The sequence below is a fragment of the Sinocyclocheilus rhinocerous genome, unplaced genomic scaffold, assembly GCF_001515625.1.
Source record: "Sinocyclocheilus rhinocerous isolate Xijiao unplaced genomic scaffold, SAMN03320098_v1.1 scaffold513, whole genome shotgun sequence".
Lineage (NCBI taxonomy): Eukaryota > Metazoa > Chordata > Actinopteri > Cypriniformes > Cyprinidae > Sinocyclocheilus > Sinocyclocheilus rhinocerous.
Genome location: NW_015656019.1, coordinates 747,361 through 762,039, shown reverse-complemented (window position 1 = coordinate 762,039; position 14,679 = coordinate 747,361). Strand labels below are relative to the sequence as shown.

Genomic DNA, 14,679 nt, shown 5'->3' with positions numbered 1-14,679 from the left:
AGTTGTAGTGGAATGAATCATAAGTTGTTTATACTCTTTCTCTGTATAAGATGGAGAATAACCGGTTCTCAGTCGACATATGAGGTCCACTTTGCGCAAAGCATCAAAGGAGAAAAATCAATGATTTCATCCAAGAATAGCATGAGAAGATGAGCTGTAGACATTGTGAATATCTTAGTCATCAGTCAGTCTATCATTCGCAGACATAAAGGTCCACATCACCGCTCTTCACCTCGTTAGAATACGACATTTATCACTGGGGAGTGAGTGATGGAGACTCACAGCTCCCTGTGTTTAGGGGTGAAAGGTTGTTGTTTTCCATTCTGTGTGGATTTGTTAATAATCTTGCAGTGGCTGTGGTCCGGCCTTTGTAATAAAACATGATTCACAGCCTCATAACAATAACACAACAACACAGAAATGGGTTTGGCTTGTATTATTACAGTAATTACATTTATGTTTAATATGTCTAATACAGGCACTATCAGATTTGTACTGTTTAGACAGCAACCATGAAACATTGACAGCAGAGTAGATTGAGTGGATACAGCTCAGTTTCTGACATACACTTTATAATGTTGGTCTCTGGTATATTATATCTACTATAATATAATGACATATTCACTGTTTTTATGTTGCTTGCCAATTTTAGTATTATTTATATACTATTATAGTATTGATTAATATTTTGAATTGTTTGATTTTGTATTTTTTTTATTTTGTTCATTTAAATTTTTTAATTTGTATTAGTTTTTGTTTTTTAATATATTTTTTTTATTTAACTTGAATTAATTTATATTTCAATTAGTTTTAGTCCTTTTTCTACTTCAAATTAAATTTCTTTCAGTTATTTACCAAAGCAAAATTTATTATTTTTAACTTTTAAGTTTTCATCTAATATTTATATTTGATTTATTTTAGCTTTATTTTGAGTACCAACATATTTTTAATAGCTTTTAGTTAACAATGACAACACTGTTGCTTGCTAATATTTTTTATTTCTGTCAAAACAGTTACTTTTAAATGGGCTTCAATGGCTAATGATGTTTTTTGGCAACAGAAAGCTGAATTTATGGCATCTACCAGCAGGGGTTAGCTGGTTCATGCTAACCAGGAAAACCTTAACCCATTGGTTCAGACATGAACTCTCATTTATAACGTTCACTAACAAAACAATAACAGAAGAGCAGATGTGACGAAGTAAGATCAAATAATGAGAGTATTTAATGGCACTGTGAGCTCTGTGTCATTAAAATGACTCACCTATCAATCATCATCTCTCAGTGATGATGATTTATTCAAATTCAGGTCAAACTCTCATTCCAGTTCTCTTTTTTTTTTTTGTGATGTGATTTGTTTAAAAAAATGCTATGAATTTGTAGAGAGTGGAGGGAGTCTCTTCAGCTAATAATTGACCTTCAATGAGACTGAAATTTGCTGAAGCTTTTTGAACTTAAATGTTAATTTTGCATATGTTAATTATGCCGGAGGTTCTGGGGAATGAAAGTCTAGACACATGGATGGAATCTTTCCTGCCGTCATCATCTTTGTGGTCACTTATATTTGATGCTACTCCTCCATTAATTGCTCATATAAACTGTGTTAAATGATAAAATAAGTTATGTTAAAGTTGTTATGTTAAAGACGAAAAGTATTTGGACTTTCTTCTCAAACATTGTTATGTTTTGAAATTAATACATTTTTAATTCATTCTTAATTTTGTTACAACTTTTGGGACCATTACAATATATCTACTGTAATTTAAGTTATGGATATCCAAAACTGCATTAATGCAGTAAAGTCTGCTTGTTCTGAAAAACACATCTACAAAATGACATCATATATAGTAATCAGTATATAGGGTTTTTGTTATGTAACATTTACTTTGATTGATTTTATTAGTCGCTTTGGATAAAAGCGTCTGCTAAATGACTAAATGTAAATGTAATTAAAATCAATCAAAATACAATAAACATGAACAAATAAGCCTAAGGACAATTAAGAGTTTTTAGCATTGTGAAATCTGTCGCAAGTAAAAAAAAAAATTGAACAAAAAAGTACTTAATTTTAACACACATAAATTAAGTACATTTTGTTCAAACTTTTTTATTATTTGCAATAGATTTCGCAATGCCATAATGTACAAGTATTTGTTAATTAGTTTTGGTACTTTGGTAGTTTTGATAATTTTTACATTTATGATCATTTTCTGGATAATAAATCAAAATTCTCTCTCCTGTGACTGCAGGTGTGTATGTGGGTGTTTTGTTGGTGGTCAGATTCTAGGTGATGTTAGAACAGAGTTTGCTTGTATCAGAGTCTTTGTGGGCTTCAGTTTGCTATCTGCTGGTCATATCTGATTTCAGACTGTTGTGTCTGGAGGTCAAGGTCTTAGCAGACTGAAGGTCAGAGATGTTGTGCTGCCTCTTTCCGTTTAGAAATCTGCTGGATCTTGCGTCTGCACATCCTCTATTCATACCCTCTTTGTAGAAAGTGCCACCTGTATTTTTCTCCATCCTCTTTTTCCATATAATCCTCACGTCCTCTAACCAATTTTCTCTCTCTTATAGACCCACTATGAGGATGGCGACTACATCATTCGCCAGGGGGCAAGAGGAGACACGTTCTTCATTATCAGTAAAGGAAAGGTAAGTCTATTTCAGTGGAAAGTGCAAGCAGTGATGCTGTGAAGATGATCCCATGCTAATATTTCTTTCTTTTGTTCTCATCCCTGTCCAGGTGACGATGACTCGAGAGGACTGTCCGGGTCAGGAGCCCGTCTACTTGCGTTCTATGGGGAAAGGAGACTCCTTTGGGGAAAAAGCCCTACAAGGGTGAGATTGTCCTCTACACTACTGTTAAAGTCAGATTTAATACCAAATTTAAACTCCAGACAGGATATTTGGAGGCACATCCAGGTGGGTTTCTCATTAGCGGAATCTCACAAAACCAAAAATATTTTTGGCCCCAAATCAAGAGAAACACACACACACATATATATTAATGCTGTCAAAATTAATGTGTTAACGCAGGTGATAAATTTTTTTCCATTGAACTATAAAAATATTTAATGCAATTAACGCAGGGGCAGAGATAGGGTTGGCCACACCACACAACTGCTGCTTCTGTCTCTTTTTTCTTGACAAGAATTGCATTTATTTAAATGCATAAAGTCTCCAACCAGAACATTTTACGACCACATCAAACGGGAGACTTTCAGACGCGCACTCCAACTTCCGCGAGTCAATAGAGTGCGGAAAAGGTACAGGTGACTATGTAGCTTCAGTAGAACAACAGTGAACCGCGGTCAGATGAGATGTTGTCAGGCCATATGTCAGTAAAAGCGATTTTTCCTGTCCTGTCAGCCTACCGGTATACCTCGTAGCACGTGCTCTTCAATTGCACGCACAAATGCGGCGGCGCGCGCTGTAGCCTGTATCATTTCCTATCAAAGCGCAAAAAAAACTACGAGCTTGCAGTGTCGTAGTTATGTTGTCAGTTAAGTCATTAAGTTACCAAAAAGGCAATTAAAACTGCATGCAAGTATTTGTTATATGAGTCATATTTAAAAACATGTTTCTGAAATGGTTTTCAAAACTGTCCTGGAGCAGCTGGAGTTGTTATTTTTAAAAGTCTAATAAATGTTAAAATTGATAGCTCTCAATCATACTGTAATGTTGAATGGCTATAGTCAATGGTTAAATATTAGGGGGAAAAAAAACATTTTCATAGAGACATCAGTAGTATTGATATCAGTGATACTTGCCTTCAGTCATAAAAAAGATGCCATTAAACAAATATTAAAAATATACTGTCTTTATGTTGTTTCTACATTAATTTGTAGATTGAATGTGAAATTATTGCAATATAAAATATATATTTAACAACTTTAATGTTAGGTGGGATTAATTGTGATTAATTTCAGACAAAAATGTGCGATTAATTCGTTTTTTTTTTTAATCGATTATATATATATATATATATATATATATACAGTATATATACATGTGGTGAAATGTGACCATATGTTTTGTGAGATTCACCTTAGTTTTTAAAGGATGTGGTGCCATCTTGTGGCTGCTGACAAAAACGGTCTTGGAATTGTAAAAATCTTGAAATCATAAACTGGCTGTTGGCTTTATTGTTTTCAGAGCATCAAAAACTCTATGACTATGACCAGTTACACATGCATTAGAATCAACAAAACAGGAACATGCTAAAATGACTTTGATCAGAGCTCCAGTTCAAGGCTTAAGAGACAAAAGTTCTTGAGGAAAGAACAGGAGAATAGGAGGTACTCTGTGAATGTATATGTGAATTCTATTCTATTCTATTCTTCTTTAACATGCTTAAAGGAATGGTTCACCCATATATGAAATTTCAGTCATTATTTACTCACCCTGGTGCCGTTACTGTATAACCTTCTAGTGACTTGTGCCATAATTTGCAAATGTTCTGAGGGCATTCGATAAGGTTTGGTTAAAAAAAAAAAAAACTGATCGAAACTTAGAGAAAATCCTTTCTTTGGTTGTTGGTCTGCACACAAACACTCCATTTTGAGAAATCTAGATTAATACAATACGACATGAAACAGGGCTCCTAGAAAATGATGCACATACTTTCATTTTTGCGGTCAATATCTCTGGTTAGATAACGGTCAGAATGAGAGTCGACAGATATGAATGCAAGAACTCGCTTTGAACACAACGAAAAGTTTCGGTCCAGAGATATTCACCTGAAACAAGAAAGTACATGTATACTAGTATACTTTTGTCAACCTTTTCTAGGCATTGTGTTAAGTGTAGTGTTTTGGTAGATTTGATTTCTCGAAATGGTGTGCTTGTGTGCTTTTCCTGGGCAAGCCAGAGTGAACTGCTGCGCTGATACGGTCTCATGAACAGTCGTGCACAGCAGGCCAACAGCCAGGATGTTCGCTAAATAATATATTCATTTTTATTTTGAATTTACCAAATCCTATCACATGCCCTCAGAACATTTGGAAAATACAGCACAAGTCACATGCGATCATTCTTTATGTGATACTTTTGCATCTTTTTCTTTAAGGTTTGAAGCTGGTTAATGACTATTCACTGCCATTATATGGATGAGCGCGAACTGGACGTTTTATTTTTTCTCTTTTTTGTGGTCTAAAAAAGAAAGAAGGTCATATGTCATTAAAACAACAACAGGGTAAATAAATAATGAATTCATTTTCATTTTTGGGCGAACTATCCCTTTTCTTTTCCACTTTATTCTATTCATGTTTATCATGCTCTATTCTGTTTTGCTCTATTCAATTGTGCTTTATTCCTTTCTATTCTATTCTTTTTCTGTAGTGGTGTCTGGTTTAAGGGGACTGTTTACCCTGATTATAATCCTGCGTTTGGTTGTGTTACTAGGAAACAGTGATCCTGAGAGCGTGTTGATATGCTCCGTTGTGTATCAGGTGTCCTGCTCGGCAGTTTTCTGATGCGAGCTGCGAGGTTGTGATCGGAGGTGAAATATAGGCCAGAACATTGTACACGGTCAGTCCGATTCCTCAGAGATCAATTAAATGCTGTCCTGTAAGAGTTCACGCTGTGCCCTTGTGTACGGCAGAAACCTTGTTGGTTGGCTTGCGCTTTACGGAGATCATTAACAGTGTCCAGAACTTGATAGGAGAATCTGTTGATTCCTGGATTAAGTTCATGCGTGTGTGTGTATGTGTACTGAAGCATTTGACACCTGATTGGTTCACAGACACGTTTGGCAGCACTGATGGTGTAGGTTTTTCCTGCTGTGTTTCCTCAAGCAGGTGAACGTGTCCCACTTACAGCACACTGACCCACACACAATACAATCAATGGGATAGTTCGCCCAAAAATGAAAACTGTCATTATTTATATTCTCATGACAATCCAAACCCATATGACTTTTCATAAAATTGTGTTAATTTACTTTACAAAAACACTGATGAAAAATATTTGTTGACAACCTTTTTTTCCATGACTAAGATGAGACGGCACCAACATCATTAAACACTAACTGTGTCTATATCAAGATGCAGTACAGTGCTGAAAAAAGTTGAGAGTTTAAAATATAAAAACTATATATCCAAAATATCTATATTTTCTTCAATAAAAAGAGAAAAAAATATAGACTTCCACAAGTTTTCATATTAGGGTTGCCAGTCAAAAAAAAAAATCTGCCATCAAAACCGAACTGTAATAAATACAAACATGGTCTTTTTTGTTGTTGTTTTAATGGAAAAACATGAATATAATTTGGAATTATTGGGTTTAATATTAAGAATTTCACTAGCTTTTGAGAGAAGCTTTTGAGTTTTACCAGTTTTCACAATGTAGAGAGTGTTAATTTATATGATCATTTAGGAAACTAGATGAGGTAAAATAAGTGAATAAAAGTTAATTTTTTTTTATATGTGCTTATAGGTGAAAGTGATAACAACAATTCAGATAAAATTTCTCAGATGACAACATTCATGATCAATAATTATGATTATAATTGAGCAAACTAATTGTGATTATCAGTTTAACCATTATGCAGCCTGACTAATAGTTTTCATTGACTAAAACTAGATTAAAAAACAGCACTGGTTGACTAAACATGTCAAAGACTAAAAAGGACATTTGACTCAGGACTAAGAGTAAATTTAAAAACAACTGATATCATAAAACACAAAAAGACAAGTTTAGCATTATGTCCAAACCCATATTTCCCATTCATTGAACATAAATAGTGCTCAGGACAATATGGCTCCATAAAATCATTCCGTAAGTTTTAATATAAAGGTACTTTTTGTCATTTTGTGTAGCCGTTTTAAGGAAAAAGCAATTTTAGCATTCTGCAAAAATATCTTTTGGGTTCCACCGAAGAATGAAATTCATATGGGTTTAGAACGTCACTGAAGGTGAGTAAATGATGACAGATTTTCCTCCTCTCCTCTGTCTCTCTGTGTTCAGTAATATTGTGGAGCAGCTGTGACCTTTGCAGAAGCGTTATTGTGTATTTGTGCTGTGACAGCTTTAGTGCCAATATGTTGTGAAGAATTCTCACCTCTGCAAGTACAAGTGTGTTTCACTGGAAATGGATCCGGCCGTGTGTGTGTGTGTGTGTGTGTGTGGGGTGTCTGGCAGTATTTGCAGTTGGACACAGAAGCAGATGCTGCGCATGCATGTGTGTTTGGGTGTGCGTTTACCATTTAGTGTCCAGACCTTTTCGCTTGCAGAGAGTCGTGTGTGAGAGCTCTTCCTCTGGACATAACTGCCAACGATGGGACAGATGTCACGCAGTGATTGTTTTAGTGTAAATAGAAGTGTAATGTACTGTAGTAGTATATGCGCGCGTATAGCTGTGCTCAGGTCAGACGGTAAGTGAACATGCAAAGCATCACGAGGTCAGAGTGGGATTCAGACTCTGATGACTGCGACTGGAGCGACAGTGAAGAAGAGGACAATCAGCTAACTCTGAGGCATGCTTAATTCTTTAATCAGTGTTGAAACTTCTAAATATTGATATTTTCACATTTTAGTAACTTATTTGACTTATTTGATTTTCAGTCAAAATAAATTTTCATTTTGATCTACAGGTTTTGTAGTCTAATATAAATTATGCATATAGTTTATAAATTTGTATTTCTCTCTAAATTTATGTGTGTATAACGTAAAGTTCCATGAAATTTAATAGAGTATTTAAACATTTTCCATTCCTTTGCAGATTGTAAGTTACATTATACATTCTAAATACTTATTTTTGTCATTACATCTGAAACTTTTGACAATTGACTGCTTTTGTTATTGTGATATATAATATATATATATTTTATATATTTGTATTTCTCTCTATATATATGTGTGTATATATATATATATATATATATATATATATATATAGATAGATAGATAGATAGATAGATAGATAGATAGAGACAGATATGTATGTGTTTGTTTTTTTAAATTATAATTTTTTCATTTTTAATATTTTTTTTAAATGGATGATTTGATTGGATTGTCTATGTGCAGTTTGTTACTGTTTAAAAAAATCTCAAACAGCACCTCATGAAATTGAAGGACAGCATTAAATAAGCTCAAATATATTAAAGTTTTGATAATTTTGTGTTATTATCTGTTATTTTATTACTATATATAATTAATCTTAATATTTGTGTGTAATTTTAATATTATTATGAATTTGTAATGATTAATATTTAGGATACTTATAATTCATTTTAATAGCTAATATTAATATATACGTATGTTTATCTATAATGATGTATATTTATATATAATTATTTTAATAGTATTAGAATTGTAATTATATATAAAATTAAAGTTTTATATATTTATATATAAATAATTAAAATATATTATTTTAGTTATAGTAGTTAAAATAATATATTTTACTTTATAATATTTTTGTAATTATTTTAATTGATAATATGTATAATTATTGAATTTAAAAAAAATATCTTAATAGTAATATATCAGTGTATAATTTGAATGTATCAGAACATTATAACATGATGTTTTTCTGTACTGCGTTTGTGTTTTTTGAACAGGGAGGATATCAGAACAGCTAACGTCATCGCAGCAGAGTCTGTCACCTGCCTTGTGATCGACAGAGAGTGAGTATATGTCACGTATATCCTGTGGCAAAGAGTTTCGTTATATACACTGCTTAAAACATCACAAGTGTAATTGACATTCCAGCAGAAGTAATTCAGTCCAGGTTTTCCAGTTCGTTGAACATCTGTGGATTTTACACTGATCTTTCTATTTGTATGTGTGTGTGGAACACAGAATCTGTGGGTTTGAAGTGCTTATCTGCTCCCTTATAGAACTCAATAAATCAAGCTCAACCTAAATAGCTAAAGTGTCACGTGTGTCAATAAGCTGGAAAGAGTGAGACAGACAGAGAGAGAGAGAGAAGCGCATATGTGCCCTCCGGCGGGGAAAACTCTCTTTCCTGTCTGACTGAGACTCAAACCATCAGCCATCTGTGTGACAGCTGATTATGGTACATTTCAATGAGACGTATGTCATGTAGATATAAAACTTTTACTATACATTAGTACTGACTTTCTAAATTAAGGGAGAGACATGAAATAGTAATTAAGAGTCACTGAGGGATAGAAATAAGTTCGTTCTCGAAGATAAATGGCAGTTCTGTCTTATCAAGCCCAAACTTTTGACCACTATAGTTTAAGATGAAGTCTTTCCAACAATGTTGTTTGTGCCATTCTTTTCAGCTCATACAAACATCTGATTGGAGGTCTGGAAGACGTATCCAACAAAGGCAGTGAAGACGCAGAGGCAAAGGCAAAGTAGGTGAAATCTTTGCAGACATTTCAATATTATGTTTTCTTCCCGAGGTCCATTTATAATAATGGTCAAGGATTCAAAAGTTACAAAAGTAAAAATTCTCTATTCATGATATGCCACATCACTATCAAAAGTATTGTGGGCAGTCTGTTAAGTCTAGTTAGTGATGTCACATCCACATCAGTTTATGTAGAATCTATTGCACAGAAATACTGCTACATTATTCTGTTGGCATTTCTAAATGTGAACCAGGTTTATTAGTTGGTATGTGAAAAGAATAGAACAGTAATATTTACAAGATCCCAAGCTGTTACAGTGACTGCTTTTAAACTATACCGTATTTGCCAGTTTGTTGAAAGCTTTGAGTTTCTGAAAGATTCAGTTTTTGAACTGAGTTTCATTTGAGACAAAAAACAGGGTCGGTAAAATATTTTAATGTTTTTGAAAGAAGTATCTTATGCTTACCAAGACTGCATTTATTTGAATGAAAATACAGTAAAAAGTACACACAAAAAAAAAGTCATTACTCCAGTCTTGATCTGGTCACATGATCCTTCAGAAATCATTCTAATATACTGATTTGGTGCACAAGAAACATTTGTTATTATCAATGTTGAAAACAGTTGTGCTGCTTTTGCGGAAACTGTGATACATTTTTTCAGGATTCTTTGATGAACAGGAAGTTCAAAAGAACGGCATTTAAATTAAGTTATACTTTATTGTCCTTTACAGGAAATTTGATCTTGCACTCAAAAGCTGCAGTAGTACACAACAACCACACACAATAACAACAGCAACATTATTAAGTGAGAGAAGGGGGGAAAAATCCCATCAAAGTTACTAACTTACTATTTAAAATCCTAATACATACAGGTATAAATGGATTCTTGTAACGATTACGTCTACATAATGGAACTCTATAACGAGAACTCTCTTTTTTTTAATAGAAACATTTTTTAATTTATTTGAATAGAAATTTTTTTGTGACATTTTAAATATCTTTACTGTCATTTTTGCTCAATCGAATGTATCCTTGCTTAAAAGCATTACTTTATTGTTAACCATTTTTTTTTGCTTTTTGCTTAGTGTATGTCTGATTTCAGATTTAGCTGCCTCCAAATATTGCATAAAACAAGTGAATGTGGTTGGTCTCTTTTATATGAGGTTTCTTCCTCTTTAAGTTGGCGATAGTGAAATACAAAAGTCTAGAGGTATGGCAGCTATTACAATGCAGTTGTCAAAGGCAGCTCAAGGATGTTTGCTGAAACTCTAGAACTGTAAAGCAGAAAAGGCTGTGCTAGCATGCGGAAGACATGTTATAAAGAACCAGCAACTGTTCATGATCAGAAGAAACATGATGAGAAAGCGATGCAATCATTGTGCGGCGATGAGAAAATAATCCGCTCAGAGACATGTGAAACCATATCACATTTCACAGAGAGAATATCAGGCACTGACAGAGAGAAAGAGGGATTCTGGGATAGTTCAGAAACACATTTCCCACTTCAAAAAATCCCTTCTGTGTCATATCCGAACCGAAATAGAAACTTTTCTTCCTCGTATCTGCTTATCTGCAGTGTAAATTAGCGTCTGATGAATAATGAAGAGGTGTCTGTAGCCTGTGTGACTGTCATAGATTAAAGCTTATTAAGACACATCTACAGCTGTCACCTCCTGCACTGCGTCCCCCGTGATCCAAACTACAAACCTGTAAATAAATCTCCAGCTGCCACGCTGACAGATAGAGAGCACTCTAATGAGACAAGTGCGTTCAGCTCTCCTTAAGGTGTCATTTCTGCATCATTCTGCAAGGCATTGCAAAATACAGTAGATGCTGTCCATAAAGAACCCATAAAGCTCCATATTGCCACCTTGTGGTCAATCAAATTAACTCTGTATTTCACCTATGATGAATTGGAGAAGCCCTGAGCCTGGAGCATCACACATGCTTAATCAGCGAATGCTTTACAGGTTTATATTTCAATCAAAGCAGTTTTAAAACTGATTTGGATGATTCCTCAGGCATAAAATATCAGTAAATTGTCCAGCAGAAATGTGAAGTTCATGTAAACGTTGCTAGCTGTCAGACCTTTTTATCAGCATGCATGAGCACAGAGAAGGCTGGAAGCTAGAACCAGTGTCATGAACCCATGCCTGCTTCCTCCTCGAGAGTTTAAATCTCAGTTATGTTTTGGTTGATTGACTTAAGACATGCGACATGCATTTGAAAGCAGGTGATGTTTTCAAATGGCTGAAAGCTTGATTAAAAAGTCATCATGCAATCCAAATTTATTTAAATATATTATTTTACTTAATATTATGAAGTATTATTTAAAAAAGTAGTTGGCATATTTTTATTTTATTTTTAATGGGTCTTTGAGACTCTTGCTGTCGAATCTGCCAGCTCTGAAGCTGGTGTGAGACATTAAACATCTCCAGCTTTCAGCTGAGGAATGAATTTCTTCTGTTTATAGTCTTAGTGAGGAGGTTTGGCTTGTATCCATGCCTCTTTCCAAAACTGCACTCTTGTTTGTGCATTGCTCTATTCCTGCAGAACATGTCAGCATTGAACTTCTCTGGCCTCGCCAGCCTAATAACTGATTATGTGAAAGGGATTGAATAATAACTAAAGCACGCTTGTTTGTGCGCGCGCTGGTTTTTAGGACCCTTGGCAGAGTGCATGGAAAATCGTAACCTCTGTGTGACACTGCAAAGCAGTTTTTGCCAAACTAAATAGCAGCTCAGTCGTGTCATTGGCCATGGCTCAAGCGAAGGGATTTGATTGGCCAGTTCTGCATCATGGGCTAATATAACTATATCACAGGTCAAAGGTCAGTCTGCAAACAGACATCCAGCAGCATTTTATTTGCAATGTTACAGAATCCTTATGTCATTTTGACCTCTAATGAATCTTCTTTTTGATTGCAAATATTAGTGGTTAACAAAAACGTATTTTGTTAAAGTTAACTGATGCTAACGCATTGATCTTTACAGTCAAAAAGCTGTTGGTTGCATTCAAAATAAAACTGACCTTATAGAAACCTGTGTTTTGAAACATGGGTCATAATCTTAAAAATCTTGATCTAAATTCATCTACATGAATTCTTAAAGTTAGGCATGATTTATTTTTGGGTACCATGTATGAATTTACTACATAATATTATTGTGTATAACAATTTCCCCCCAAACTTTCTGCAATTTAGCCCGCTTTTGGGGATGTACAGTACATAACAGAAAAAAAAAAAAAAACCTATGGAGTATATGATGAGTATATGACGATGACTAGTATATAATGACTGGTACATAATAAAACTAATACTAATAATATTAATATTAATAACAGGCTAGTGAAGGAAAAGTAACATGTGACAAGTGACTGTTTAAAAAGCATCCCAGAATGCACCTTTTGAAGCTTCAGAATATATCTTGCTTGTACAGAGCTGTGATCTAGACAAAGGGTGATGAAAATTTCATGAGATTTGAGTTTTGATTTGCTTATCAAGATTCAGGTTGCCCCACTAGATAGGCAGAGGGAATAACTGTATGTTTTTTTTCTTCCATTCATCCTCCACTCTTTTCTGTTCTTTGAAATGCAGATACGAGGCAGAGAACGCATTCTTCTCCAACCTAAACCTGTCTGACTTCAACATCATCGACACTCTTGGTGTTGGAGGATTTGGACGTGTTGAACTGGTAACATAAAACAAATATTGCACTGAAAACATGACGTTTGATGTAAAAGTGCACTCTAAAAAATGCTGGGTTGTTTTAACCCAACTTTGGGTCAAATATGGACTAGCCCAACTTTTGGGTTAAAAATGTAATTGAAAAATGTAACCCAACAGTTGGGTTAGTCTATATTTGACCCAAAGTTGGGTTAAAACAACCCAGCATTTTTTAGAGTGTGTGCATTTTTCTCCAAATTATGATGTCATCATGGATTTTGGATCATATTGTGTATTTCAATAGTAGTTATATTATAGTCATTTATTCGGATATGATTTTTTTGTGTGTGTGTGAGATGATACACAAAAAGTTGAAGTAATAGTTTTATCTCCCCTTGTTTTGTTCTCAGGTGCAGCTCAAGAGCGATGAGATGAAGACATTTGCGATGAAGATCCTAAAGAAGCGCCACATTGTGGACACGAGACAGCAGGAGCACATCCGCTCTGAGAAACTGATCATGCAGGAGGCACATTCCGATTTTATCGTCAGGTACCTCCAGTGACGAGCACCTACTACTACATTACCCTTCAGTGATTGATATCCAGTATTATTTCAGTGTCATTGATATACCGTTATAATTTTTGTTATATTTTGAATTAGATTTTATTTTTATGTTTTCTGTTTTAATTTTACATGTTAATGTTTGAGTAATATTGTTGTGTTTTTATCATTTATATTATTATTATTTTATAAATGTCTATTTAGTTTTGAAGTTTGTAGTTTTAGTTTATTTTGGTTATTTTAGTACTTCAACTTTAAACGAAAATTAGAAATGTTGCTTTGGCAACTAGCTGAAATAAAATAAAAGTTTTAAAAAATTTCAATATTTTATTTTACAAGTAATGACATTTTTATGGTTTAATTTTAATCAATGATAACAACCCTGTCCCTCTGAACCTCTTCTGTCACTTTTGACCGAAAAAAAATGTACCTTTCAAAACAGGAAATGAGTGGAAATTGTTTTTTTTACTTCATCGGAATGGGATGAAACTTGGTGACTTTTGTCACATTAGCTATTTGAACACACACACAAAAAAAAATCATGTACATGATTTGGATATGTTAAAGGCTAGTAAAATAAAAAGTCACACTTGGTACCTTCATGGTAAAAAATGACAGACATAGAAAATGAATAGAAAATATGAAAAAAAGAGGGGAAAAAAAAAAATTATATGAATATTGCATAGTATCATAAAATCTCCCCAAAATTCTAAAAAATAATTTAAAAAATGTTATTGAAAAAAAAAATATAAGATTGATTTTCCTGAAAAAAGTTACATTTCAAGGCATCATTCACTTCGTTAATGTACCAAGTGTGATCCACAACTGCAGAGGCTTAGAGGGTTTAGTCAAGTGTAATGTAGATGAGAGAGGTGGGGCATAGAGGACCTACAATAATGTACAGTATTTGAAAAATAATGTGTTTTTTGAACATTAAAGCATGTCAACATATTCTGTTACACCAAATACACAAAATAATGATCTTTAAAATAGCATCATATGACCCCTTTAAGAGTGTATGAATGGTATTACGTTAGATAATAAAATATCAAAACAATTGGTATTTATTAAAAAAAAAAAAAGAATATGTTTCAAGCTTCACAAAAATAAATGTTAGGTTGTAAACTAAAAA

General features: G+C 33.8%; 1 protein-coding gene across 1 annotated transcript in view; it reads left to right on the top strand.

Annotated features, from left to right (window-relative positions):
* The window catches only part of LOC107719224 (cGMP-dependent protein kinase 1-like), a 57,604-nt gene that overhangs the window by 40,020 nt on the left and 2,905 nt on the right, over positions 1–14,679 (top strand). The window contains exons 6-11 of the mRNA XM_016526599.1: positions 2,571–2,648; positions 2,740–2,834; positions 8,558–8,623; positions 9,248–9,322; positions 12,917–13,013; positions 13,396–13,530. Of these exons, the coding sequence (XP_016382085.1) occupies positions 2,571–2,648; positions 2,740–2,834; positions 8,558–8,623; positions 9,248–9,322; positions 12,917–13,013; positions 13,396–13,530 (546 nt within the window). The remainder of the gene's footprint in view (positions 1–2,570; positions 2,649–2,739; positions 2,835–8,557; positions 8,624–9,247; positions 9,323–12,916; positions 13,014–13,395; positions 13,531–14,679) is intronic.